Source organism: Acomys minous, assembly GCF_964271855.1.
Source record: "Acomys minous genome assembly, chromosome: 9".
In the NCBI taxonomy this organism is placed as follows: Eukaryota; Metazoa; Chordata; class Mammalia; order Rodentia; family Muridae; genus Acomys; species Acomys minous.
This window is the reverse complement of record NC_140490.1, coordinates 60158211-60183871: the sequence shown is the minus strand read 5'-3', so window position 1 is coordinate 60183871 and position 25661 is coordinate 60158211. Positions and strand designations below refer to the sequence as shown.

General features: G+C 43.9%; 1 protein-coding gene across 2 annotated transcripts; it reads right to left on the bottom strand.

Moving 5' to 3' along the window:
- Positions 1-3349: 3349 nt before the first annotated feature.
- LOC311605697 (serpin B6-like) lies at positions 3350-25248 on the bottom strand. 2 transcript variants are annotated; one of them, XM_084796420.1, is made up of 8 exons: positions 25171-25243; positions 22925-22973; positions 20055-20229; positions 18623-18775; positions 14728-14845; positions 10850-10992; positions 4149-4304; positions 3350-3867 (listed from the first exon to the last, which is right to left on the bottom strand). In XM_084796420.1, exons 1-8 carry the CDS (start codon positions 25226-25228, stop codon positions 3463-3465), a joined length of 1257 nt encoding a protein of 418 aa, XP_084652546.1. In that variant the 5' UTR covers positions 25229-25243; the 3' UTR covers positions 3350-3462. The 2 variants fall into 2 exon arrangements, with proteins under 2 accessions (XP_084652546.1, XP_084652547.1); XM_084796421.1 differs by lacking the exon at positions 22925-22973 and having other exon boundaries at positions 25171-25248.
- Between the last annotated feature and the right edge of the window lie 413 nt (positions 25249-25661).

Below are 25661 nucleotides of genomic sequence, written 5' to 3'. Positions count from 1 at the left end.
ACAAACAACAAATAAATGCAGCAATTTTTTAAAAACATAGGCTAAATGCTTAACAGGGACTGGGCTGTGGCTCAGTGCACAGGAGATCCTGTTCAACATGCTCAGGGCCCTAGATTCAAATATCAGCACTAAACAAACAAACTAGAGTCAACTTTCACCTTCAGTCTTTTTGGCTACCCAGGTTGCCAAGAGCCACCCTGTTAAGGGAGCTCACTAGGCATATGGGCTGCCTAAGAAGTGATTTGGTATTTGCAAGGTCTATACTGTGGTGTACCCCCAGAACTGCTTCCAGCCTCTGACTTGCTGTCAGGAGCCATTGATTTGGGGAAGTTCTTTAGGCATGAGAGATCTCTAGAGGCGATCCAGTATTGGCGAGGTCTGTATCATGATGTACCCCAGAATTGCTTCCAACTTCTCACTACCCTGTCCATTGTGCTTTGTTGCATCTTTCTAAAATCTGGCATTAGAGCTGGGTATGGTTGTGCATGCCTTTAATCACAGGACCCAGGGAGGCAAAGGCAGGTAGATCACTGTGAATCTAAGGCCAGCTTGCTCTTCAAAGTGAGTCCAGGACAACCAGAACTACATTCAAGGCCAGCCTGGTCTACAAAGTGTGTCCAGGACAGCCAAGATTACACAGAGAAAACCTGTCTCAAACAACCAAAAAGTAAAAACACCTGGCGTTAGTGTGAACTGTTAACTTTCTCGGTATTGCCCAGCTCTGATTGAGCAAACTTCCTATAGGGTTTTGTTGAAGATGTACTGTTTGTTATTCACATGAATTTACTCCTCATTATGGAATTCCTAATTGGATTCACATAGTTTTAAAAGTTAAAGTTAGTTTATGGCTGCAATAAATACCTTTGTGGACCTCCAGATGCCTCACTAGGGATAGCCTGGAAGTAGATTTATGACCTTAGATAAGCCTTCACTCCAGATGGTACCACGAATCCTGGTATTTCACCATAAATACAGACAAGTTGGTTTAAATTTCCATGAACCCAAGATGGAATGGGGCTACCTAGAGATGCCTGAATTTACTGTTTCTCAGAATGAAAGACAGATACAATTATTGTCCTGAACTCATAATGAAGTAAGAGATAGCTGGATAGTGTATAGTTAGGTCAGTCCTAATTGATAAGTTGTATATTCTTGTAAGTTTTAGACTCTAGTAACCTACAGGCCTTGTCAACTTTTGTCACTCTGAACTCACTGTGAACTTATGTAATGGATACCTAGATAACAAATATTTAGTTTTCAAACATGTAACCTGTTGTATTTTAAGAATTCATCTGTTTTTGTGATTAATTGCCTTTTTTTTTTACTATGAGGTAATACCCTTTCTCAGAAGTATAAGTATGGTCACCAACAATAAACGGTGTTGAAAATTGGAAACTTGACCTCAGTTGAAGTTGAGATGTCTAATTTCAACCACCTTTTCTCTTGAATGTATGTGTGTGTGAGTGATTTCTTTTCTGTCTCTTACTTCTTATTTCTCTGTAGATTTGCAAATAAGTTAGACTCAGGGCCATCAGCCTTCTACAACTAATAAGCCTGAGTTTACATTAGCTTACTGGAGATCTTCACAAGGAGGCCTATCTACAAATCGAAGAGCCTCCTTTTATGACCCCCATGCAGTTTCTGGCTAAAGCCACCTTTACAGCCTTAGCCATAGGAAAATTATGGTCAGTTTAAATTTTCCTACAGCCGGTCCCTAGAAAAGAAACCCTGGGCTCCATTCCCTCCTTTCTCCTTCAATCCTGATCAGTTGTCTGAGCCATAAGCTCTGGCCACCCAAGAGATACAGCAAACTGGAAGAGCATCTGCATCCAGCCCCAGAGACTTTACCCTGGACCCCTTCAGAGCCACAGCTGGCATGAACACCAGGTGTTGATGTGCTGTCGTTACTGCTCTGTGGCGCCCTGAAAGTCCAGCTCTTCCATCTCTGCTTCATAGAGCTTGAGACAGGACTCTTTAAAAGACTAGGACAGAGCAACATGGTTACACAGCCAGGAAAGTGATTAGCACCAAGCGCCGCCTTCCTCAGCGCACAGGAGCAGAGAATCAAAGTGTAATGGTGTACAGATGTGCTCTGCGAACAAATCCATGGGAAGAGTGTAAAATGCAGCCCTGCTGTTTCCGGCTTTCTTCAGCCGTAGTTTATGAATGAGTTTATGTGAACAGCTGGATACTCAAGGTAGTAGCTGAGGCTCATGAGGTAACTGGGAGCACCCTCAGATGCAGTGTCACCCTGCCATTACACTAACAGATCACCACACTGACAGAGTGAGGGTTAACTCCACAAGTGCTAGGATTCCTCTGCACTGTGCACAGCCTAGAAATACAGAAACAGTTTTTCATGCTAACAATACAGATGAGCACCACTCGAAATATGTCACTTAGAGTCTCCCTTTCCTCACACCTACTCCTAAATTCCATGTGTCTTAATGTTACCCAATAATATTGTCACCACAGCTAGCATCAGGGAAGTCAGAAGGGAACCAGGCTCCTGAAAAACTGCACATAGGTCATGGAAAGTCCTTCTTGCTTTGCTAGCCCTTAGAATTCCAACATGACTCTTCCACACAGAGTCCCTTCAATTTCCTCTGTTCCTGCTAAATGCTTCTATTTTATTTCCAGCAAGTGACAAACATGGCTGAAGAAACTTCTCAAGTTTTCATTAAGCCAGGCATGGTGGCACACATCCTTTAATCCCAGCAATCTGGAGGCAGAGGCAGGTGAATCACTGTAAGTTCAAGGCCAGCCTTGTCTACAAAGGGAGTTCAGGACAGCCAAGGGTACAGAGATAAATCCTGTCTTGAAACACCAAAAAAAAAAGTATTTATTTGTAATACTTATCACTAAGTAGAAAGTCACATGATGTCTATTCATGCAGCTGTCGTCAAGTATATTCCTGTGAATGACCTCATGCTTGCAAGCCCTGGGAGAAAGTGGACAGTGTGCACCTAAAGGGGTCTACGTGTCCTACCACAGGACAGGGAAAAGGAGCTTTAGGAAAAGGGATATCTTCTTACTGGGCTGAGTGCCTGCTCACCACACCTGTCTGGCTTACACAAATTTTCACACACAGTCTACACAGAGACCATCTGAGGCATGGACCTGCTGCCCACGCCTCAGAGCTTCAGCTCAATGGCTTTTTGTACTTAAAGTGAGATGAGATCCTGATGCTACCAAGGAAGCAGACAGAAGCACACATGCCTGCCGGTGTTGGCAGCCACAGGGTCCTGCAGCAGGGATGAACTCTACAGCTAGCATCACTGCAAGCCCACAGAAGTGCAAATCAAGAGCGTAGGAAAAGCCCTCCCATGAGACAAAGAGACATACAATGGTGGATGCTATAAAGCTTTTTATTTCATAACTGTCATTGCACTCATGGAAAAAGTCACTTGGGTCACAGGTAAACCATGGAGTGGGTAAAAGACTGACAGGATCGGCCCTCCCTCAGGGAGAGGAGAACCTGCCACAGAACAGAATCCCATTAGTCTCAACATGCTGAATGAAGAAAAGGAAAGGGTGATCAGCGCAGAATCGGGGGTAGATGGTCAAGGACTTAAATAACACGATGGCAGCTGTAGCAGCCGCAGCCTCTGTGCCCTCCTCATTGACCTCCACAAAGGCCTTATGTACGACCTTGGACAAAGACATGCCTTTCTTGGAAGACATTCCAGAAAAGTCTGCCCTGTCAGGCTCAAAGGCATCCGTCATGCCCAGCTTGCACAGCACATCCTTCATGTCATAGTTCTCCTCCAGCTTAAACCTCGGAAGGAAAACCTCCACCTTTTTTTCGTCCATCTTGTCCAGCCTCGTCCACTCTATGAATTTCTCATAAGTTATTTTCTTTTCCACCTAGAGGGGAGTTCAAGACTTTAGGACAGTGCTGTCCCACAGGGCTCCTGGGATGATGGGGAGGCTCTACACTGCGCAGGGAGTGTGGCTGTGGGGTGATATGGTGGCTGGGAGGGGCTAGGGAGCAGCTCAATGCTGAGTGTTTAGCAAGCATGCTCTAGGCCACATAAATGAATAGAAAATGAAAACATGATACCGGGAGGCTAGGAGAGCTGCCCCAGCAGAAACCCAAATGTTACTCTTTCTCCCTCACATCCTCATCAAGGGCCCACGCGCCTCACCGTGCTCAGTTCAACGTGCTCATCTGGAAGCATGATGATCATGTGCAGCTCATTGCCGACATAGGGAAGCATCAGGATCTTGGTGGCTATCTCTGCAATATAGGTCATCTTGAAGGTAGACTTCTTAAACATCATTTGCACAGGTCTCTCCTCTTTCTGTACAGAATGGATAAATTGGAAAGGAAAGATAAGTGACACATTGGGCAAATTCATCTAAGGGAGACAGCCACTGCACCTAGGAATAGTTTTTGTTTGTTTGTTTGTTTGTTTGTTTGTTTGTTTTAGTGATAGGGTTTCTCCTTATAGCCTTGGCTGTCCTGGACTCACTGTGTAGACCAGTCTGGCTGTCTACTCACAGAGATCACCTGCCTCTACCTCCCAGAATGCAGGGGTTATAGGTGTGTAGCACCAAACCCGATGATCACCTGCTTTTTAAATGGTATTTTATGAGTGTTTGGCTTCCATGTATGGATAGTTACCACATGACTATGTGTGTTTACAGCCTGCATATTTCAGAAGAGGGAGTCAAATCCCCTAGAACTGTGGTTATAGATGGTTATGAGAGACCAGTGGGTACTGGATTTTCACTCTGGTCCTCTTCAAGAACAACGTGTGTTTTTAACTGCTGAGCTATCTCTCCAGCCTAGGAAACATTTTCTTGAATTAACTTCTTTTTTTCTTTTCTTTTCTTTTTTAACCTCTAGAATACTTCCTCAGTCCCTCAATCACTTGATTAGAGCTTACATGCCCCCAACGTCCCATTTTTCAAGGCTTGGTCCTCAGTGAGCAAGCTTGTGAGGAGGTAGAATCTTGTTTCTTTGAGACAGCATCTCGCTATGTAGCCTAGAACTTGCAACAGCGACAAGCCTGGCCTTGAACTCAGGGAGCTACCTTTCTCTGCCTCCAAGTGTTGGAATTAGGTAATTGTCACCAAGCCTGGCATAGGGGTGAGAACTGTAAGAGATGGGGCCAAGTAGAAAGTGTTTATGTCATTGAGGTATGCCCTTGAGAGGAACTGTGGGATCCTGGATGTTTTCCTTTCTTTTTCTTACTGGCCTTAGAATGAACCATTTTGCTCTACTACCTGCTCCCAGCGGTCATTCCAGAACCCTCAAAACAATGGGGTCATCTCATCATAGACTTAAACCCCTAACACTGAGTCAAATGAACCCTTTCTCTTAAAAGGTTGGTTATCTCCATGTTTTTAGAGAAAGAAAGATGACTGAACCATTCTCCAAACTCCTGTGATGACATGGGCCAGGAATTCTTTTCTACTGCAATTTCATTTACGTTCATGACTTTGAACATAACTCGCACATTAACTGCTGTGGGCTGACCTTCTCCCTGAATTCTGCAATAATGTATTTTAGTCTATCTGATTCTTGCAATCAGATATTCCTTGGTACACCTCACCTACAACTCTTACTAGTCTTGATTGACACTGATGTCCTCCTTCCCATTGCCAAAAGTATTTCATGTCTTGACCCCTGTCTTTCTCACATACCCTATATTTGACTCAGTACCATGTTGCATTGTCTGTCCCTTTGATATATAACCAAAATCTGACCTTACTTTTAACCTTCACTGTCATCAGCACAGCCCTGGGACACTGCGATGCTCTCCCTGTCACTGTCCTGAGCCCAAAAGCCAGATGTCTCAGCACAAAGCAAGTCAGACTTCAGTATAGGCATAAGGTTATCATGTGATTTAAATGTTGATTTTTGCACTGCCCATATTTTGTTACAATCCTGTCTCAATGTTGTGTAAACCCTGCTCCCCAATTGGCCCCTGACCTGCCAATAAGCAACTTACAGCCAATTATCTGAGCAAGAAAGAGACTAAGGCTTGATTTCCTGCCAGCCAGGGAAGGAGGAGATAGAAGACAAAGTAGGGAATCAGCCACAGGAGAGATCCAAGAGACATCAGGAGAAGTAGCTGGAGGAGAAAGACCACAAAGTGCAAGTATTCCTGGGATGTACCCTGGGAGAAAACCAGATTACCTTAGATGGTTAAGAAAAAGATAATAACTGCTCAGTTATTATTGTGAATCTTATTATTAAACAAATATATAAATGTCTCAATTATTTGTGTGATAGCCAGATTAAGAAAGAAACTGAAAAACAAACACAGTCTTATAAAAAAAATAACCTTATGACTGGAGAGATGGCTCAGAGGTTAAGGGTACTGACTGCTCCTCCAGAGGCACTGAGTTCAATTCCCAGCAACCACATGGTGGCTCACAACCATCTATAATGTGATCTAATACCCTCTTCTGGCATGCAGGTGTACATGCAGGCAGAGCACCGTATACATGATAATAAATAAATAATAAATCTTTTTTTAAACCTTATGACCATATTACTTTAGGTGAACACCTTTGTGTAATACCACTCTAGCAGGAACAGAAGGTAATTAAAGTCCTTCCAACATCCTGGAATAGAAAAAGGAGCCCATCCTGCTCCCTGCTCTATCTACCTCACTTCTCTTCTTTGATCCACTATAGTCATAGAGATTTTTTAGTGTTGTGGGATTACAGGATTAAGTCCCTTATTGCCCAACAAACAAGTCCCCAGAACCAGGAATACACCTCTTATGTCCTGGTGTCTGTCCACATGCCATCTTATGCTGAAGGTTTCCTCGGTGGCTCTCCTGCAAGCACAGCATCTTTTCATGTCCTCCATGTGTCACTAGAGCCCTCCCAACAAGCACTGTGTTCTTATTATCCTTGTCTCACATTTCTCTCCTCCAGGAAAACAGAGCTTCATGAGAAGACAAACACTCAGCCAGCTAATGCCTCGTGCTCAGTACAGTCTCAAGTGACATCTGAAGACTAGACTAGAGGCAAACTAATGAGCAGGAATACTATTCATAATTGAAATACAAAGCCATACCAACAGAAAATGTTGTGACTTTGGAAGTGTAGCCCCATAGGTGGATTACAGTGAGCATCTGCTACAGCCACAGAGCAATGTGTGTCTACTAAAAAGACGACAACGGCTCTTGGCTCTGCACTTAGCATTAGCCACAGTAAGTACTTCCTGTGGCAAGAGCAGTGGCCCTTAACAAAAGAAAAATTGCAGGTGTTTCATCATTTAATACAGGAGTAACTGGAGGCTCAGCAATAGAAGAATTTGCTAGCCCTTGGAATCCTGCTGTGTTTGTAGTAAAAATGAAGTCAGGCAGCTGGAAGATAATAACAGATTTGAGAACAATAAATAAGGTAATCCAACCAATGGGTCATTTACCTTCCTGGAATTCCTTTACCTTCCATGTTACCTAAGTCTTGGCCTATAATAGTAATTGATTTAAAAGGTTGTTGTTTTTTTTTAAAACAATATCTTTGCATGAGAAGGATAGGGAAAGGTTTGCTTTCTCAGTACCTACATTGAACAGTAGTGGTCCAATGAGGAGATACCCCAATGAAGGTACTCCCACAGGGAATGTTGAGCCACCCCACTTTATGCCAAATTTTTGTTCAAAGACCATGAGAAATAATTCACAGGCAGTTTCCTCAATCTATTATTTATCATTACATGGATGATATTCTGTTGACTGATTCTGATTCGGAGTCTTTTTTTAAAAATGTTTAAAGAAGTACAAAAGATTCTGCCATGCTGGGGGTTACAGATTGCTGTAGAAAAAAATACCAAGAGGAGATTCAATTACCTATTTAGGCTATAAGATAACTGGACAAAAATTAGACCAAAAAAATGTACAGATCTGTAGAGATCAGTTGCAAACACTAAATGATTTTCAAAAATTAATGGGAGACATTAACTGGTTAAGGCCTACAATTGGACTATCTACCTATGAGTTAAGTAACTTATTTCAAATGTTATAAGGGGATCCAGATTTAAACAGTCTAAGGGGTCTAATAGCTGAAGCAGAAAAGGAGTTAATTTTGGTAGTGCAAATACGACAAAAGGCATATGTGGATAGAATTGATGCGAAACTTGGTTGCATTCTGGTTATTTTGCCTTAAAAACAATCTCCTACTGGGCTCCTTATGCAAAGGGAAGATAGAATTATGGAATGGGTTTTTCTAGCAAATAAACAAAGTAAGAAGGTGAAGATGTACATAGAAAAAAAAATTCTGAGTTGATTACAAAGCGAAGAATAAGATTTGTCAACTATCAGAGACAGACCGGGCAGAAATTGTGGTGCTTCTTACTAGTGCTATAATCATTTGACTATGGGTAATTAATGAAGATTGGCAAAAGGCTCGGAGTAACTTTTGGGGGGGGGGACCTTAATAACAAATACTGGAAAAACAAACATATACAACTTATAAAGAAAACAAATTGGATCCTTCCAAGTATTGTAAAGAGGACACCAAAACAAGTAGCGCCCAATGAGCTCTGGGTATGATCATGGGTAACTTCTAATGTTGTGGAGGAAGATAATGGTTTTCAAGAGATAGTAATGCTCTTTCAGGGTGTCGGCAAAATTGCAGCTGCTGTTACAAAGTCCTTTCCTGACTTGTACACAGATGGAATCTTTTGTTTTTATGGTTTTTTTTTCACCTTTTTACTGCATAACATTTTTAAAAGATTGGAAGAAAGACAGATAAGATGCAAAAACCAGAAGGGTCAGTAAATTCTATTCTTCTGGAAAAAATGGCAGAGTTGGCAGTACAACTAAAAAATTTGAAGGTAAACGTTAAAGCAATTGTAAAACAAAGGGTGCAGTTGATAAAGGAGAGAAACCTGGAAACTAAGAGTAAGTTTTTTTCCCCACAATTGCCACCCCTGGGCCAGGTTGTCAGAGCACCAGCATGTGGAAGTAGGTAGAGAGAATCAGGAAGCCAGAGAGGCTGTCAAAAACAACAACAACAAAAAAAAAAAACTACAGGAACAGGGGAGCAGAAAAACGAAAGGGCCGTTGGTGACTTGGGATAGCTTTGGCTGTATATCACTCCACTTTGAGACACTTCTAGAGAGAACCGCTCAAGAGCAGGGTTCCTCAGAGCTGATATTCTTACAGTTTCATTATTGTATTCATTAATTTCCTTTTCCTATTGTTCAGGTTAGTCAGGTTATAAGTGAGGTGCTCTTGGTTAATAAGTTAGGAGTAAAATATAATTGCTAAGAAATTTGAGCCTACAACTTCCACTGATGTAATATATGGGAAAGGTCTCAGAAGGAGGCTTTTTTCCATCCTATGTCCTTCCCTGCAGACTGCAGGAGTCAGAGCACTGGTGTGAGCATGAGGGAAAAGGCCCATGCTAAGGGTGGCAGAGCAGGAAAGGAGGGCCGGGTCCCAAGAACATCACCCCATGCAGGCAGCCCTAGGCTCCACCCATTCTTGCCCTCTTAGTGGGTGATGAACTTACACAAGTCATCTAGGGTGTTTGTTCCATGCAGTGAAGGAAGTCCTAACATACAACAAGTCAATAAGTGACTTCAAGGACAGAATTACTCTAATAAAGAAAAAAACCAGAACAGTTTATTTGAGAACAAAGTTGAAATAAATGCATTTCCTGAGAAACTGGAGGTTCAAATTCAAATTTGCATGGGAGATTCAAGGTCTGGTTAATGATCCAGAGTGTGATGTAATTACTTTACTTTGTTAGCCTAGGAGTATATGCACCAAGAGAAACAGACAGGGAAGCAGAGAAGATAGGCATAGTGGTGCATGCCTTTAATCCCAGTATTTTGGGAAAAGAGGTAGGCAGATTGCTGTGAGTTTGAAGCCTGTCTGGTCTACAAAACAAGTCCAAGACAGCCAAGGCTACACAGAGAAATTCTGTGTTGAAAAACAAAAGAAGAAGAAGAAGAAGAAGAAGAAGAAGAAGAAGAAGAAGAAGAAGAAGGAGAAGGAGAAGGAGAAGGAGAAGGAGAAGGAGAAGGAGAAGGAGAAGGAGAAGGAGAAGGAGCAGAAGAAATAAGAAAGAGACAAATTGTGGGTGTGTGAATGTGTGTGTGTGTGTGTGAGAGAGAGAGAGAGAGAGAGAGAGAGAGAGAGAGAGAGAGAGAGAGAGAGAGAGAGAGAGAGAACTATATATGGTTTTATAAAGCAGTATGAGTCATCAGCAAGCAGCAGCTCCAACTTTGTTTCCTGGTCTATAAACAAAATTCTATGCTTATCCCATCAAGCCAACACTGAATTTCACTCACTCCTTCAGTGTTTACTGAGCACTGACCATAAGTCAGGCTCTCATTACACAGCCGCCTGCTCTCAGCTGTTTTTCCAGACAGGTGAGAAAGATTTTCCCACAGAACTGTTTTGTGGCAACCAGCTGGGGGTGTGGTCCTCTTGAAGGACAGGGAAGACACAAGGCAGCACTTCTAGGAAGACAACTGAAAAGAAAGGAGTGTGCACTACTGAAGGGAATCATGAGGAATGGGCTGCATTCAGGGCCACTAGGAGCCTTCTACGCCACATCTGGAGTTGAGACTTTACCTCCAAAGATCTATGAAAGACCATTTCAAGTCCACTGCAGAGCTCTGCCATCATGTTTGGCCTTAGCAGCTGCCAGTGGCAGAATAAGCCATGAAAGAAGCAGGGCCAGGCCTGAAGCCATGGAGCCTGCAGCCACCATGGGTGACATGCAAAGGAGGAAGGGAAGAGAACATTCCCAAGGCTGAGAGAGTCCTGGCTGCTGAGCTGCCCAAGGGCAGGAGAGGCGCAGGCTTAGGAGGAGCCTCTCTGTGGACAGAGGACCTTGTCCAGGAGTCTCCTTGTTGCTGCACTGTGTTTACCTTGCTGACTTTGAAAGGCTTCTCCCTGGTGTCCTCTTTGTTAAACTGCTCCTTCCAGATTCCCTTGAAGTAGATGGCATTCACAAGGACCAGCAGAGTGTCTGAATCCACTGTTCCTGGGGACAGCAGCTCTTTGATTTTATCTGAAAGGAGGAATGGAAAAAACAAGTAATTAAAGAATTGTAGGGGTTTGGATGAGAATGCCCCCATGGGATCATTTATTTCTGTTCAGTCCTCAGTTGAATTGTGGGGGTGTCATTCAAATTTCAAAAATGCAAAGCAAGCCTAATAGGCCTCTCTCTCTCTCTCTCTCTCTCTCTCTCTCTCTCTCTCTCTCTCTCTCTCTCTCTCTCTCTCTCTCTCCTGCCTGCCTGTGGATCAGGATTCAAAGCTCTCAGCTACTGATGCAGCACCATGCCTTTCTGCTTTTGCCATGATGATCATGAACTACTCCTACTAAAAGTATCATCAAGCCCCCAACTAGATGCTTTTATAAGAATTTCTTGGGTCATGGTGTCTCTTCTGAGCAATAGAACAGTAACAAAGACAAGATCCAATCAGCTCACAGAGTTAGCTGAAATGTGCCAAGAGCTTATAGGTAAATGGTGCAACCTCCTGCTCTGGTCAGGAGGATGTATAAGAGACTTCACTTCTCTCAACATAATGGGACACTTGTCCTTAAAGCAACAACTATGAAATCAACAACGGAAGGAACATTTTTTGTTGTTAAGATTTATTTCTAATTGTTTATGCTGTGCATGTGCACATGAAAGTCCACATGTGTGGTGATGTCCGCAGAGGCCCCAAGTGTTAGGTCCCCTAGAACTGAAGCCAATCCACGTCCTCTACAGAGCAGTTTGTGTTCATCCTTAACTGCTGAGACTTCTCTCCAGCACAGACCTTAGTGGTTTAAAAGCTTTAGAGAGAAGAAAAATGAGCTCATAATGTTCTGGTAAGAAAACTTTAATTATCTAAATAAAGACATGAAATGTATAAATGGATGCTAAGCATGCAGTTGTAGTTTAAATGCAATAATTGAGCCGTAAAGAGACAAATGGTGTGTACAGCTTTAAGAAAGGAATTTCGGCTTTTTTAAAATAGACTCATATGATTTTAAATTCAAATATATTTGAAGTTATTATATATTAAGATATATGTATGTATACATAAATATATATATATGAAAGAATGAGCATTAGAGAATGCACATTAAAAACTACACATAATCCTGTCAATATAAATATCTATGGATAAGCTTAAAATAAACTGAAAGTAGAAAAGCAGTCATAGGCTGGACCTTACACGGATGAAGCAGTGTACAGCCACAGGCAGTGGGGGCTGGGCCCAGCACCTGCAGCCATGCTACATAACTACAGAATGTAGATATGAGAAAATTGCACCCAGTGAAGGAAGAGCTGCAGACTAGAGTGATAGCACTCTGCACTCTGTTAAAAAAAAACTTTTAAAAATAAAGAGAAAAATAAAGGGAAGGAGGGAGAGTAGGAGGGAGGAAAGAGGGACTGAGGAAGGGAGAGACAGGAGGCTGGTCAGTTCTCAGATAGGTGTATCAAATATTGGGAGGCATCACAGACATGCTGTTAAAAGCTGGGGAAAGCCAGAAGTGGTGACAGAGCATTTAATCCCAGAGCCAGACAGAGGCCCATCTCTGTGAATTTGAAGCCAACCCAGTCTACATGACAGATTATAGGCCAGCCAGGGATACAAAATGAGTCACTGTCATTAAAAGGAATAAAATAAAATAAAATAAAGTACCAGAAGCTGGTAATATTTTAGAGACAGCTTTGCAGGTGGTCATCTTACTGCCTGACTGTGGGGTGAGTGAAGAAAGTGCCAACAGTCAAGGCTTCCTGAACCCGCAATAGGCAAAACTACATTCAACCTCAAAGGCATGATGAAGCCAAGGTGCTTCAGGCAGCAGCTCCCATCATGCTTCACAGCGCCTCACTGTGGCCTTGTCCCTCACATACATGAGCACTGTGGACTGTGCATGCCATCATGCTAGGCCATAAAACGCAGACTGTGTGAAACATGTCAGCTCCTATTCACTGTCATGTGAGGAAGGCAGCGATTGTGAGCTACATGCAAACTACTCTGCTCTTACAGAAAGTTTGGCTTTACTGTGAAAAAAAATAGATGTTCAATATCCTCACTTGTTCATTCTCAGCACGTAAGCATCAAATTATTACATTTTTGAGGAAATGAAGAGATGATTAAATGTTTAAAAGTTCATAAACTACCCACAACAGGTGGCTCACAAAGGCCTGTAACTTCAGAACCAGCGGATAAGGTACTCTCTGGCCTCTGTAAGCACCTAAAGGCACAGGGTGCACATAAGTTTATAAAGGCATCTATACATACATAGGAAAAATGTTTAGAGCTTGAAACTTATTCTCTCTTTGGATTGTATTGTGTAAGATACCCTTGTCCCTCATTAATATGCAAGTTTGAGCCTGTCTTAATTGTTTTATTTTGGGTTTTGTTGTTGTTGCTGCTGCTGCTGCTGCTGCTATTGCTGTTGGTGGTGGTGTGGTTTTTGTTTTGTTTTGTTTTGTTTGAGACAGGGTCTCTCTGTGTACCCTTGATGCCCTGAACTGACTTTGTAGGCAAGCCCATCATTGAACTCAGAGCTATCTGCCTACATCTGCCTCCAAGAGTGCTGGGATTCCAGGTGTGTGGGTTTACGGATGTCCCAATCTTTAATTATGACAAAATTATACATATACCAACAATTTATATTAAAACACATTTCTAAAGATTTGTTGTCTAAATGTATCCCTGTTTTACACAGTGTACAAGGTCATTTTCTCAGGCAAAAAGGAATTGTGATGGGAAGGGTTTAAGAGTTCTGATTTAGGGGCTGGATGTGGTGGTGCAAGCCTCTAACTGACCCCTGAGTTCAAGGCCAGCCTGATCTACAGAGTGAGCTCCAGGATAGCCATGGCTATATAGAGAAATGCTGCCTCAAGAGAGAAAAGAAAGAGTTCTGGTTTCTGATTTAGAGCTCAAGGTGCAGATCAACATTAGAGTACTTTACTTTGTCTGTCACACTAGAGTCCTTGGGTTCAGTGGCCAGGCATGTCAACAAGTTCTGATTTAAAGAAAAAAAGATCATTATTGTTTATACTTGAGTTGTTGTGAAGATATTAATAATATGATTACTAGCAATAGACTACAAAGGGGCTGTAGAGATGGGTCAGTGGTTAAGAGCAGTGGCTGCTGTTCCAGACTCCAGACTCAAGTTCAACTTCCAACACCACATGGCAGCTCACGACTGTCTGTCACTCTAGCTGCAGAATTCTCCAACACCTTCACTCAGAAATGCAAGCAAAACAGCAATGTACATAAAAATAAATAAATAAAAATAGACAATGTTTCAAAAATTACTTTGAAAAAAGTATGGGCCTTTAATCCTAGCACTTGAGATGCAGAGGCAGCTGGACCTCTGAGTTTGAGGACAGCTTGGTCTACATAGTGAGTTCCAGGAGAGCCAGGGTTACAGTAAGACCCTGTCTCAAAAATCAAAAATGAAAATAAAGAGACTGGAATCAGAGTTGGCCTGGCAGGTACAGGTGCCCACTACCAAACCTGAAGAACTGAGGAGAATCCCTAGACTCCTGTGGTAGAAAGAGAAAACCAACTCCTGTCAGTTGTTCTGACTGCACGTGTGCACAGACATACATAAACACACAATAAACAAACAACAAATAAATGCACCAGTTTTTCAAAAACATAGGCTAAGTGCTTAACAGGGACTGGGCTGTGGCTCAGTGCGCAGGAGAGCCTGCTCAACATGCTCAGGGCCCTGGAGTCAAATCTCAGCACTGAAAACAAACAAACTTGAGGCAGCCTGCATTCACCTTCAGTCTTTTTGGCCACCCAGGTGTTGATGTGCTGTCGGGACTGCTCTGTGGCGCCCTGAAAGTCCAGCTCTTCCATCTCTGCTTCATAGAACTTGCGGCAGGAATCTTTAAAGGACTAGGACAGAGTAACATGATTACACAGCCAGGAAAGTGATTAGCACCAAGAGCCGCCTTCCTCAGTGCACAGGAGCAGAGATTCAAAGTGTAATGGCATACAGATGTGCTCTGTGAACGAATCCATGGGTAGAGTGTAAAATGCAGCCCTCCTGTTTCCAGCTTTCTTTAGCTTTGTTTGTGAATGAGTTTATGTAACCAGCTGGATCCTCAAGGCTGTAGCTGAGGTTCATGAGGCCACATGAGCACCCTCAGATGCAGTGTCACCCTGCTGTCACTCTAACAGACCTCCACACTGGCAGAGTGAGGGTTAACCCCACATGTGCTATGACTCCTCTGCACTGTGCACAGCCTGGACCTTCAGCCACAGTGTTCATGCTAACAATACAAATGAGCACCACTCAAAATATGTCACCTATAGCCACAGAACAGCAGGGGAGTGGCCGTGGAAGCTGTGGGACTGAGTATTCCATTTTAATTTTTTAAATTTATTTTACCTCATGATATGGAATTTGAATAGCTATTTGTCCACGGTCAGGCAGCTCAGTTGCAGGGGATGAGCAAGTCACAAAAACACAGTCCATGCCGGGGTGTGGTTGTGGGTGACTCAGCACATAGTGAAGGACTGGCCAGGCATGCACAGGGCCTTAAAGGGGACTGATCACTAGTAGCATAAGTCACACTAAAGTTCAAGCCATTTGCTGATGAATTCTATGAAACGACGGTGACATTGATGCCCACCCACTTACTGCCAGGCAACAACAGAAAAACTCAATACACATAAACGGGCTAAAATGTCCATTAAGCTGACAGTATGTACGGAAGTTCCTCAGTGTTTCTAGGAAACAGCTCATCTCATGGCTACAGATCTAATTCTTCTTTGAGAGCACTGTTTTCATTTTTAATGTGTGTATTTATGTGTGTGTGTGTGTGGCAAATGTACCTTTTTTCTTAAGTTTTGGTTTGCTTTCATACCAGGCATTTTATTTAGCAAACAAACACTGAGGGAAACAGAATTATGTTTCAGGGTTTCTACACCATAGTCTGAGCATCAGCTGGGTGGCCTTAGCAGGGCAGCTCTCTACCTCCTTGACCTCTGTAAATGAGGAGACAGCTACGAATATACCTCAGAGGGTCACTGAGAGATCTGACAGGCTATTTAACTTCATTGTTTAAGTTATTATTATGTATATTTTAGTGACTGGGCATTATGCCTACATGTGTGCCAGTGTTCCATGTGTGTCCTGTGTTCTTAAAAGCCAGAAAAGGGGTTCAGATTCCTCGGAACTGTAGTTACAGATGGTTGTGAGCTGTCCTGTGGGTGCTAGAAATGGAACCCAAGCTGCAAAGAAGGACAAGAGCCCAGGGCTCCTAACTGTTGAGTCATTTATCAGCTCTTCCATAGATTCTTGGCATGGTGCATCATTTACATATCGTCCCTGACTCCTGGATGCCTGGATCAAACTGGCTGCTCACATACCGATACCTTGCTATGCCTATGAGTGGTTTACATTTTAAAAACACACTGGGTATTATCAGTTTAAGCTGCTAATTTTTAAAGCAACAACCAATCACTCTTAAAGAAGAATCTAATTGCGTATAGTGATTAGTATTTGAAATCTTTGGGGTAGAGGGGGAGACAGGGCCTCTTTGTGTATCCCTGGCTGTCCCAAACCCACTCTGTAGGCCAGGCTAGCCTTGAACTCAGAGATCTGCTTGCCCCTGGGATTAAAGGGGTGCACCACAAAGCCAGACTTATGATTTGAAATCCTTAAATGATAAATTAATGAGAAATAACTTTTTTTAAAAAAAGGGGAAATTGAATAAACCAATCATCTTTGTTTGATGGAAGTTTTGTTTTGTTTTGTTTTTATGTTAGTAAAGTGTAAAACTGATAATAACATAGAAAGAAGCTAGAGTCACAAAACAAGTAAAATAATAAACAAAAATTTTAAAAAAGGTACTGGTGCATAGAACTTACTGCTTTCTGATCTGACACTTTTATATCACATCATTTTAAAGCAGGGTATATCTGAAATATGTTAGAAAATTCTGGTTTAAAAAATCAGACTAATTTAAAGCATTACAAAAAGGAAATCTGTTATAAATTAATACAATGGAATATAAAACACCACAAAAAATGCACACAGAATACATGAATCAACAACGAATATATATGTTGAGTGTCCTTTACCCAAAATCCTCAGGATCAGGTGTAATTTAGATTCAGGAGTTCTAAGGTCTCATTTTATTTATTTATTTGATTTAGAAATGTTCAACTTGATCATTCTCAAAAAAATCTTTCCAACCTCAAAGTCAGCATTTAAAAAGTCCAGATAGTGCATAGCTGACAACAGGGCCAGAAATGAACACTCTGATGATATCTCTGGCCACTTGGGAGAGCAGTGCAACAACAGCATATAACAGTCTTGAGGCTCCACCTTCTTTCTACAAATATACCTGACAGCAATTTATGCATGTGGGCATGAATCCACATCCAATAACTCTCTGTTGGTATTGGCCCACACTGGGTACAAGCTAAATGCCACACATTGTGGGAACCAGGCACGACTGGGCTGCCTGCCTGTCTTGCTGTTACATGTCCTGTTTTTTAGCAGCTTCCATGTCTGTGCTTATGTTGATTAGCTAGTCATGTTTACTGCTCTGAGAATTTGCACCCCTCCCTTCCTTGGGACTTTCCCTCGTGTGCACAATCACCTCTTGAGAGATTTTACCTGTGAGTGACATTTCTGCTTTACTGCCTATAAAAAGGCTCTTTGGACACTGAATAAAGGCTGCCGCCACTGCAATAGCTGCTCTCTTAAGATGAAGGACCGGCTGTTTTGGTGTGTGTGTGTGTGTGTGTGTGTGTGTGTGTGTGTGTGTGTGTATGTGTGTTAACTCTGCAGTTCCTCACCCTTGACTTGGTACCGTGGTGGCACAGGCACCACACCACATACAAGTGGTTCAATCTGTCACCATACATCCATACTCAGAATTTTCATATGATGGCTAATAAAACTAAACAGTGTCTACGGTGTGAGTCAGTGGTAAAATTGGGGCTTAAATGTATGAAAGCCTGGGTGCCATCTCTCACACCAACAATGGATCAATAATAATGTGGCAATCCCACAATATTTTAAAAAGTAAAGAAAGACATTAAAACAATATATGTAATAGTAGCACACAGGAAAAATTGTCACTGACTAAATTTCCATATATGCAGGAGCACACATCACCCTATATAAAAAGCTCCTATGTGTGGAAGGGGCAGAATTAGGGGTTGGCTCTTGCTTAGACATTCTGTACAATAAGAATTGACTCATAACTGGCCTGTGGTGGCACACACCTTTAATCCCATGACTTGGGAGGCAGAGGCAGATGGATCTCTGAGTTTGAGGCCAGCCTGGTCTACAGAGTGAGTTCCAGGGCAGCCAAAGCTATGGAGAGAAACTCTGTCTCAAACAGCTAGGGGAATGGGGGCTGGAGGGATGGCTCAGAGGCTGAGAGCACTGTCTGTTCTTCCAAAGGTCCTCACTTCAATGCCCAGAAACCGGCTCATGAACAACTACAATGACACCTGGTGCCATGTTGTGGTGGGCAGGCACACATTCGGGCAGAATACTGTGTAAATAATAAAAATATTTCTTAATGGGGGAAAAAGAATATACTCACATGTGGGTTCAATGCATGTAAAAAAATTTACAAACTGCAGTGGAGGGAAAGGGAATAGGGCTACTCCTCAGCCTACTGTCCCTGAGAACCACGTGACACTTACAGCCAGGACATCACAAGTCTTTTCCCCGAAGAGCCTGTTGGCAGTCCTGAGCAAGTACTGTGTGCCAGTCCTGTTCACTTCCTTGAGAAGTGACTGGAAGCCTTGGTGGACATCCCCACCTCCATTGCCACTGCATTTATCCAAAGAAAGTGCCTGAAATGAAAACAGATAAAAACACAACTTAGGCAGCTCAGCTGTAGGACATGAGTCAACACTAAACTCATCCTCAGAATCTTTCAGATCCCTGCTGCCACTCAAAGAGCCACCTCCTTAAAGAAGAAGATGCCTTGAATCCTCCCTCTCTAGGGCCCTCCCCTGTGCACTGTCTGAGCAGAAAAGGCTCTTCACAGACCCAGCTCTTCATGGTCACTAACTGTGCTCTGGTCAAGCATGGCGACCAAGGAGATCTGCTGTCATTCAAGTGCAGCTTGCTTCTGACTTCAGTCACCCAGTCTCCTCCCTGCTCTTGGGTCTGGGCTGCTTCCAGCACTGTCTCAGCACAGGATTAAGGAGAGTGGCCATGTGCTGGGCCTGGGCTTTAAAAGGCCTTGGCAGCTGCCACATTGGTGCTTTTCTTCCTAGCCATCATGGTGGAAGGAAGCCCAAACCATCCTGCAGGAGGCCACATGGAAAATCCTGGAGGAACTGCCACCACGTAAAGCTGCTTGAAACAGAAGCAAGACCGCATCAATAGTGAACACCTAGGTGCCAGACATTAGACACAGCTCCTTAGACATCTAAGCCTGCTGAACAGCTACCTGAGTGACTTCAGCTGCTGCCACAGGAAACAGATTAACCGCCTATCAGAAGTTGTAGTAGCTTGGAAGCAGAAGAAAGACCATTAAAACTGAAGGTCATCAAGTAGGCCCTAACTTTCCTCAGGCAGGAGGCAGGCTAACAAAGCAACAAGCACAATTAGGTCTTGTGAAAATGGAAAGGTATGGCCAAGTGCTTCCCAGAATGCAAAGCTGAGCCCAAGGTGGCCTCCCCATCTTATGCCAGGACATCCTGTTTCTGCAGTTCATGTACCTCTGTAGCTAAAGCATTCCAACCTGGAAGAGCCCTAATGGATCTGTCCTGGGCTCACAGCCAAGGCTGACTGCATTTTGCAAGAAGCTTTTAGGTCTGGCCCAAGACCAGTCTAGTGCCTTACTTGAGAGAAAGCTGGGATTCATTATGGCTAGAGAGAAGAAAGTAGGGATCCCAGAGACACTGGTACCACCCTTAGGTGTTTTTACTGGCACTAACCCTCACACTGTGAGCACCAGTGAGTCAGTGATAGGCTCCTAACAGGTATAACGCATCCAACCATACCCCTTGCCATTGCATTCCCATTTATTCCTCACTATAATTTTTTTTAGTTTGAAAATGTGGAGGACCAGCTCAACTGATGGTCAATGATGCTTAGCTGCTGGGAAAGGGTGCTGGTTACCTGAATCATCTGGCTTGCAGTGCTTCCCTTTGCTCCCATCAAGACCATGGCCAGGGCTGAGGAGATGCTCATGGGTGAGAAAAATACATTTTTGGAGCCATCTTCACCCAGTAGTTTCAAAAGGTTTAAGGCAAAAGTGCCATTTGCTTCCTGCAGAGCATCCATGATGGCGAGCCTGTAATGAGGAATTAATATCACATAAACACAGGCTGATATGGAGGCCACATCTGACTTTCACTTGCATTGTGATGTTGTGGCTCAGTTAACAGAAAGGGAAAGAACCTGGAGAGTAAAGGTCACATGCAGAAAGTGATACAGGCCGTTGGGGGCTAACTCAGGCCCCCAAGTGCAGAAACCAGTACATGGGGAACCAGAAGGAATTGGCTCAGAGGCCAAGAGGCAGCTAAGAACCCACCAGCCAGGAGACCACAAATGCAGCAGTACAAGCTGGAAGCGAGCAACTGCAGGAGCAGACCTGTTAGCTCTCACATCATCCACTAGCAGCTGGCAAGTTCCTTTGCCCCAGTCAGACAGTCCAACAGTTCTGACTCTCCTGAGCAGGCTGGGAACTCACAGAACATGGGAAGGGGAAGTATCGCGCTACAAGAAAGGGAAAGGTACCCAGATGTAGGGATGAGAAGAGAACAGCTTTAGCATCCCTAGCAGGAGTGTAAACACAGTGAGTTCTTTTGTGCCTTTAAGTCATCTTGTTTGCCCTATTTCAATTTATTCACAGATTCAAGCCTTTTTTAAAAATTCCAATAAACTGACATGTTTTCCTCTTGGTGCACAAAACTATCCTCAGATGACTGGGGAGAATCTTTTTCTTAATATATTTTATTAATTTATTCATATTACATCTCAATTGTTATTACATCCCTTGTATCCTCCCATTCCTCCCTCCCATTTTCCCCTTATGCCCCTCCCCTATGACTGTGACTGAGGGGGACCTCCTCCTCCTGTATATGCTCATAAGGTATCAAGTCTCTTCTTGGTAGCCTGCTGTCCTTCCTCTGAGTGCCACCAGGTCTCCCCATGCAGGGGACATGGTCAAATATGGGGCACCAGAGTTCATGTGAAAGTCAGACCCCACTCGCCACTCTTGGTTTCTCTTGGGGCAATTGTGAAGTACGAACTCTGAATGTTTGAAAGACAGATTGAGTATTGGTGCTGATTTAAAATACAGTTGCTGGATTAGGAAAATGGCTCAATGGATACAGCGTCTGCCATGCAAGTATAAGGACTTGAATTTGAAGCCCCAGCACCCATGTAGGCCAGACAAGGTGGCACACATGTGATGGTAGGTGGAGAAAGAAAACTATCTGGAAGATATTCCCATAGGTCAGAAGCCTAGCAAAGGCAGTGGCAAAGTTTGAGTCCCTATCTCAGCAAGGTAAAAGGCATGGACCCACAACTGAGGTTGGTCTGTGACTTCCACGTGCAAGCCTACACAACATAAGCATGTGTGCACACATGCATACACAGGTATGGGGGGAGCGCTAACATGGGCCATGGTTTACGTTAGACCATCACTGCAAGTTCTCATTCCCCGGACTCTGCTGAGACCCACTGGCACTTGGAGGCATTCACATCTGCCTCAGTCATACTACTCTTTCATTGAATGGATGTTTTATACCAACTAGTGTTTAATGTCCATATTAGTGACAGGACTCCTGGACCCTTGCTGTAAGAATACTGTACAGCTCAGACTCTTTGCCTGTATCATATGGCCTGGGCTATTTAAAAACACCTGTTTTTTGCTTTTGTTTGCCTTAGACAAAGTTTCTCTGTGTAGCCTTGGCTGTCCTTAACTCACTTTGTATATCAGGCTGGCCCCAAACTCTCACTGATCCACCTGTCTATACCTCCCAAGTGCTGAGATTAAAGGCAAAAGCCACCATGTGTCTTCCCAAACATATTCTTGCTTTGTTATTGTTTCCTTTATTTTGAGGGAGCACACTGCCCAACACCTTTCTTTTTTTTTTCTTTTTTTTTTCCTTTTTTAAAATTAATTTATTCTTGTTACATCTCAATGGTTATCCCATCCCTTGTATCCTCCCATTCTTCCCTCCCTCCCATTTTCCCCTTATTCCCCTCCCCTATGACTGTTCCTGAGAGGGATTACCTCCCCCTGTATATGCTCATAGGGTATCAAGTGTCTTCTTGGTAACCTGCTGTCCTTCCTCTGAGTGCCACCAGGTCTCCCCCTCCAGGAGACATGGTCAAATATGAGGCACCAGATTACGTGTGAAAGTCATACCATTCTTCTATTGAGGGACACGTAGGTTGTTTCCAAGTTCTGGCTATTATGAATAAGGCAGCTATGAACATGGTTGAGCTTATGTCCCTGTTGTGTGGTAGTGCATCCTCTGGGTATATTCCAAGGAGTGGAATAGCTGGGTCTTGAGGAAGCCCTATTCCCATTTTTCTGAGAAAGCACCAGATAGCTTTCCAAAGTGGTTGTACTAGTTTGCATTCCCACCAGCAATGCAGGAGTGTTCCTCTTTCTCCACACCCTCGCCAGCATGAGGTGTCAGTTGAGTTATTGATCTTAGCCATTCTGATGGGTGTAAGGTGGAATCTCAGTGTCATTTTGATTTGCATTTCTCTGATGACTAAGGAGGTCAAGCATTTCTTTAAGTGTTTCTCAGCCATTTGATATTCCTCTGTTGAGAATTCTCTGTTTAGTTCTACGTGTCCCTCAATAGAAGAATGGATAAAGAAACTGTGGTACATCTACACTATGGAATACTACTCAGCTATTAAAAACAAGGAATTTCCAAAATTTGTGGACAAATGGATTGAACTAGAAATTGTCATAATGAGTGAGTTCACACAGAAGCAAAAAGAGCTAAATGGTATATACTCACTTATATTGAGACACTAGTCCAAGGTGTACGTCCCCACGAAAAACTGTACCTACAAGGAAAGTGGGTAAGAGGGGAGGACATCCTATTGAGACTTTAGGTGTGAGAAACCTGGGAGAAAGAGGAATTAGAAGGATCCAGCGGGTCCTGGAAAACTACAGGCGAGTCTGGGCCCTGGTGTCCTCCGCAAACTATGGCAACAGCCAAGGAAAAAATAGGCAGTAAACCTCGAACCCCTACCCGGACTAGCCGATGGACAGGACATTCTCCACTGTTGAGTGGAGAAGGAGATCTAACTTTCACACAAAACTCTAGTGCCCCATATTTGAACATGTCCCTTGGATGGAGAGGCCTGGTGGCACTCAGAGGAAAGATAATAGGTCACCAAGGAGAGACTTGATACCCTATGAGCATATACAGGGGGAGGAGGTCCCCCTCAGACACAGACATAGGGGAGGGGAGGGGAATAGGGGGGAAGTGGGAGGAAGGGAGGAATGGGAGGATACATGGGATGGGCTAACAAATGAGATGTAATATGAATAAATTAATTTTAAAAAAAGAAAGTCATACCCCACTCTCCACTCAACTGTGGAGAATGTTCTGCCCATTGGCTAGATCTGGGTAGGGGTTTAAAGTTTACCACCTGTATTATCCTTGGCTGGTGCCTTAGTTTGAGCGGGACCCCTGGACCCCCCAACACCTTTCTTAAGGAACAACATACTATTTAGAAGACAAGAAGAGGGGGAAAGTGTGTGTGTGTGTGTGTGTGTGTGTGTGTGTGTGTGTGTGTGTGCTTTACACAGCCCAGCCTGGCCTCAACTTCTTATTCCCCTGCCTCAGCCTCTGAGTGCTGGGATTACAGGTGTGCAACAACACATCTCAGTTCTCCCACAATGTTTTCTATCAAATTTTGGTTTAATCTGCTGTTTTATGTTGACTAAAAGTGAAATTCATGTGTGGGGATGGTATGGGGAGACATGCAGGGAAGGGGAGGCAAATAAACTTGGTGTTTGGAGCCAAGAATGAGCCAAACCAAAGAATGCTCAGCAGAATAAGGCTCTGAGGCCATCAAAACAGGAAGAAAAAAACAAGCTCACACCATCTCTGTGTGATGATGACACTAGTGATAGTGGTTATGATTGCTCAGGGCAACCTTGAAACACTGGGACACTCCCCATGTATACTGATAACAGCAGTCACTCCATGGGCCCCAGCACTACAGTCCCTGATCACATACATTTACCATGGTTACTTAATACATCAGCTCCCACACCCAAGTCCTAATCCACGGGAGGAAGGAAATGGGCAGCCTGCAGAAGAGCCCTACCACAAGCAACTGCCTCCCAAGCAGGCCAAAGACAAGTGCCACACCTCCCCCAGATACCCTCACAGTCAGTGTTCCTGACACGAAGTGAGTGTTAGCTGGCCATACTTCTGATTCCCAATGCAGATCTAAGGGAAGGAAAGGAGGAAGCCCAGGGCTGGGACACATGACAGGGAACTTCCTCAGCAGAGTAAGGCTCTGGGTCCATCAAAACAAGAAGGAAGGAAAAAAACAAGCTACATGCCAGTTTCATATGGCACAGAAACCCTGTCAGAGCTTTGCCTGTGTCTTTCTTCTTAGTCTAACAGGCACCAGATCTCATGACAATTATTCTGGCTCAAGTTTAACGGGAAAAAATATTCAAAGATTTGGTATTGTTTCTCACAAGTATCTATATTCTCAGGTCTTTAGGGTGCTGAGGATTTGCCACAACTTCCCAGCACAGCCTGGGCCTCGCCCCTGGAAGACTCTGGCACACCACACAGGGAAGCAGAGACAGAGCACGCAACCCTTGGCCTCTCTCTGTCCCACACCCCTTTCTCCGGGGTCCGCATGCACAAAGCAGTGTGTCCCAGCCTGCTTCTCCGGGTTCTCCAGATGATTACAGATGGAGAGGCATGTGTAGGTCACCAGTAGTCCTGGACCCCAGCACAGCAGCCAGGCAAGCTCATTGTTGGCCCCATCCCTTGCCCTCAGTCTCCTCCAAAGACACTGTTGGATCTGGGAGGGTTGCTATGCCACCAGCCAGCCAGGACTACAAGCTACTCACCCAGCTAAATCATAGCCTGCTGAGACCACTGAGCAGCAGAGGGAACCAGAGCCATTCCTACTGGGCTCTTTCCCTGAGCCACACCTGTCAGCTTCCCCAGAGTTGTACATCCCCAGCTCCTGGCATCCCCAGCACCTGGACTGCAGCAGAGCTTACCCCAGACTTGTTTCTCTGTCCTGTTGCAAGCAGAGTGGCTGCTAGGAGGCACAGGCATAGCTTGGGGCTCAAATATCTGAGGGGCGGGGAGGTGGGTGGAGTCTGCTGGTTGCGCCAGCTGCCCAGGGCAGGACCAGGCAAAGGCTCTTCAACTGCAGGGATGTTATCAAACTCAGGCAGCACTCTATGGGTGCTTTCCTACAGCTTGTTTCCTGTGCCTTTGGGGACTGAATGACAGCTTTAAGGACACCAGAGTGGGCCATCAATTACTGGACAAAAAGCAACAGAGCAGAACAGACATTGAAAGTGGAGGAGGAAAAAATAATTTTTAACTACCAGGGCTTGAGGTAGAGAGCTTGTTCAGCAGGCAACAAAAAAAGAAAGATAGGTGGCCAGTTCCTGTGTCCCAAGTCTCCACTACTCCAGACTGGAAAAGTCAGACTCTTATATAAATGAGATTGAAAACCCTGTCTGCTATCTTGCCTTCCTTC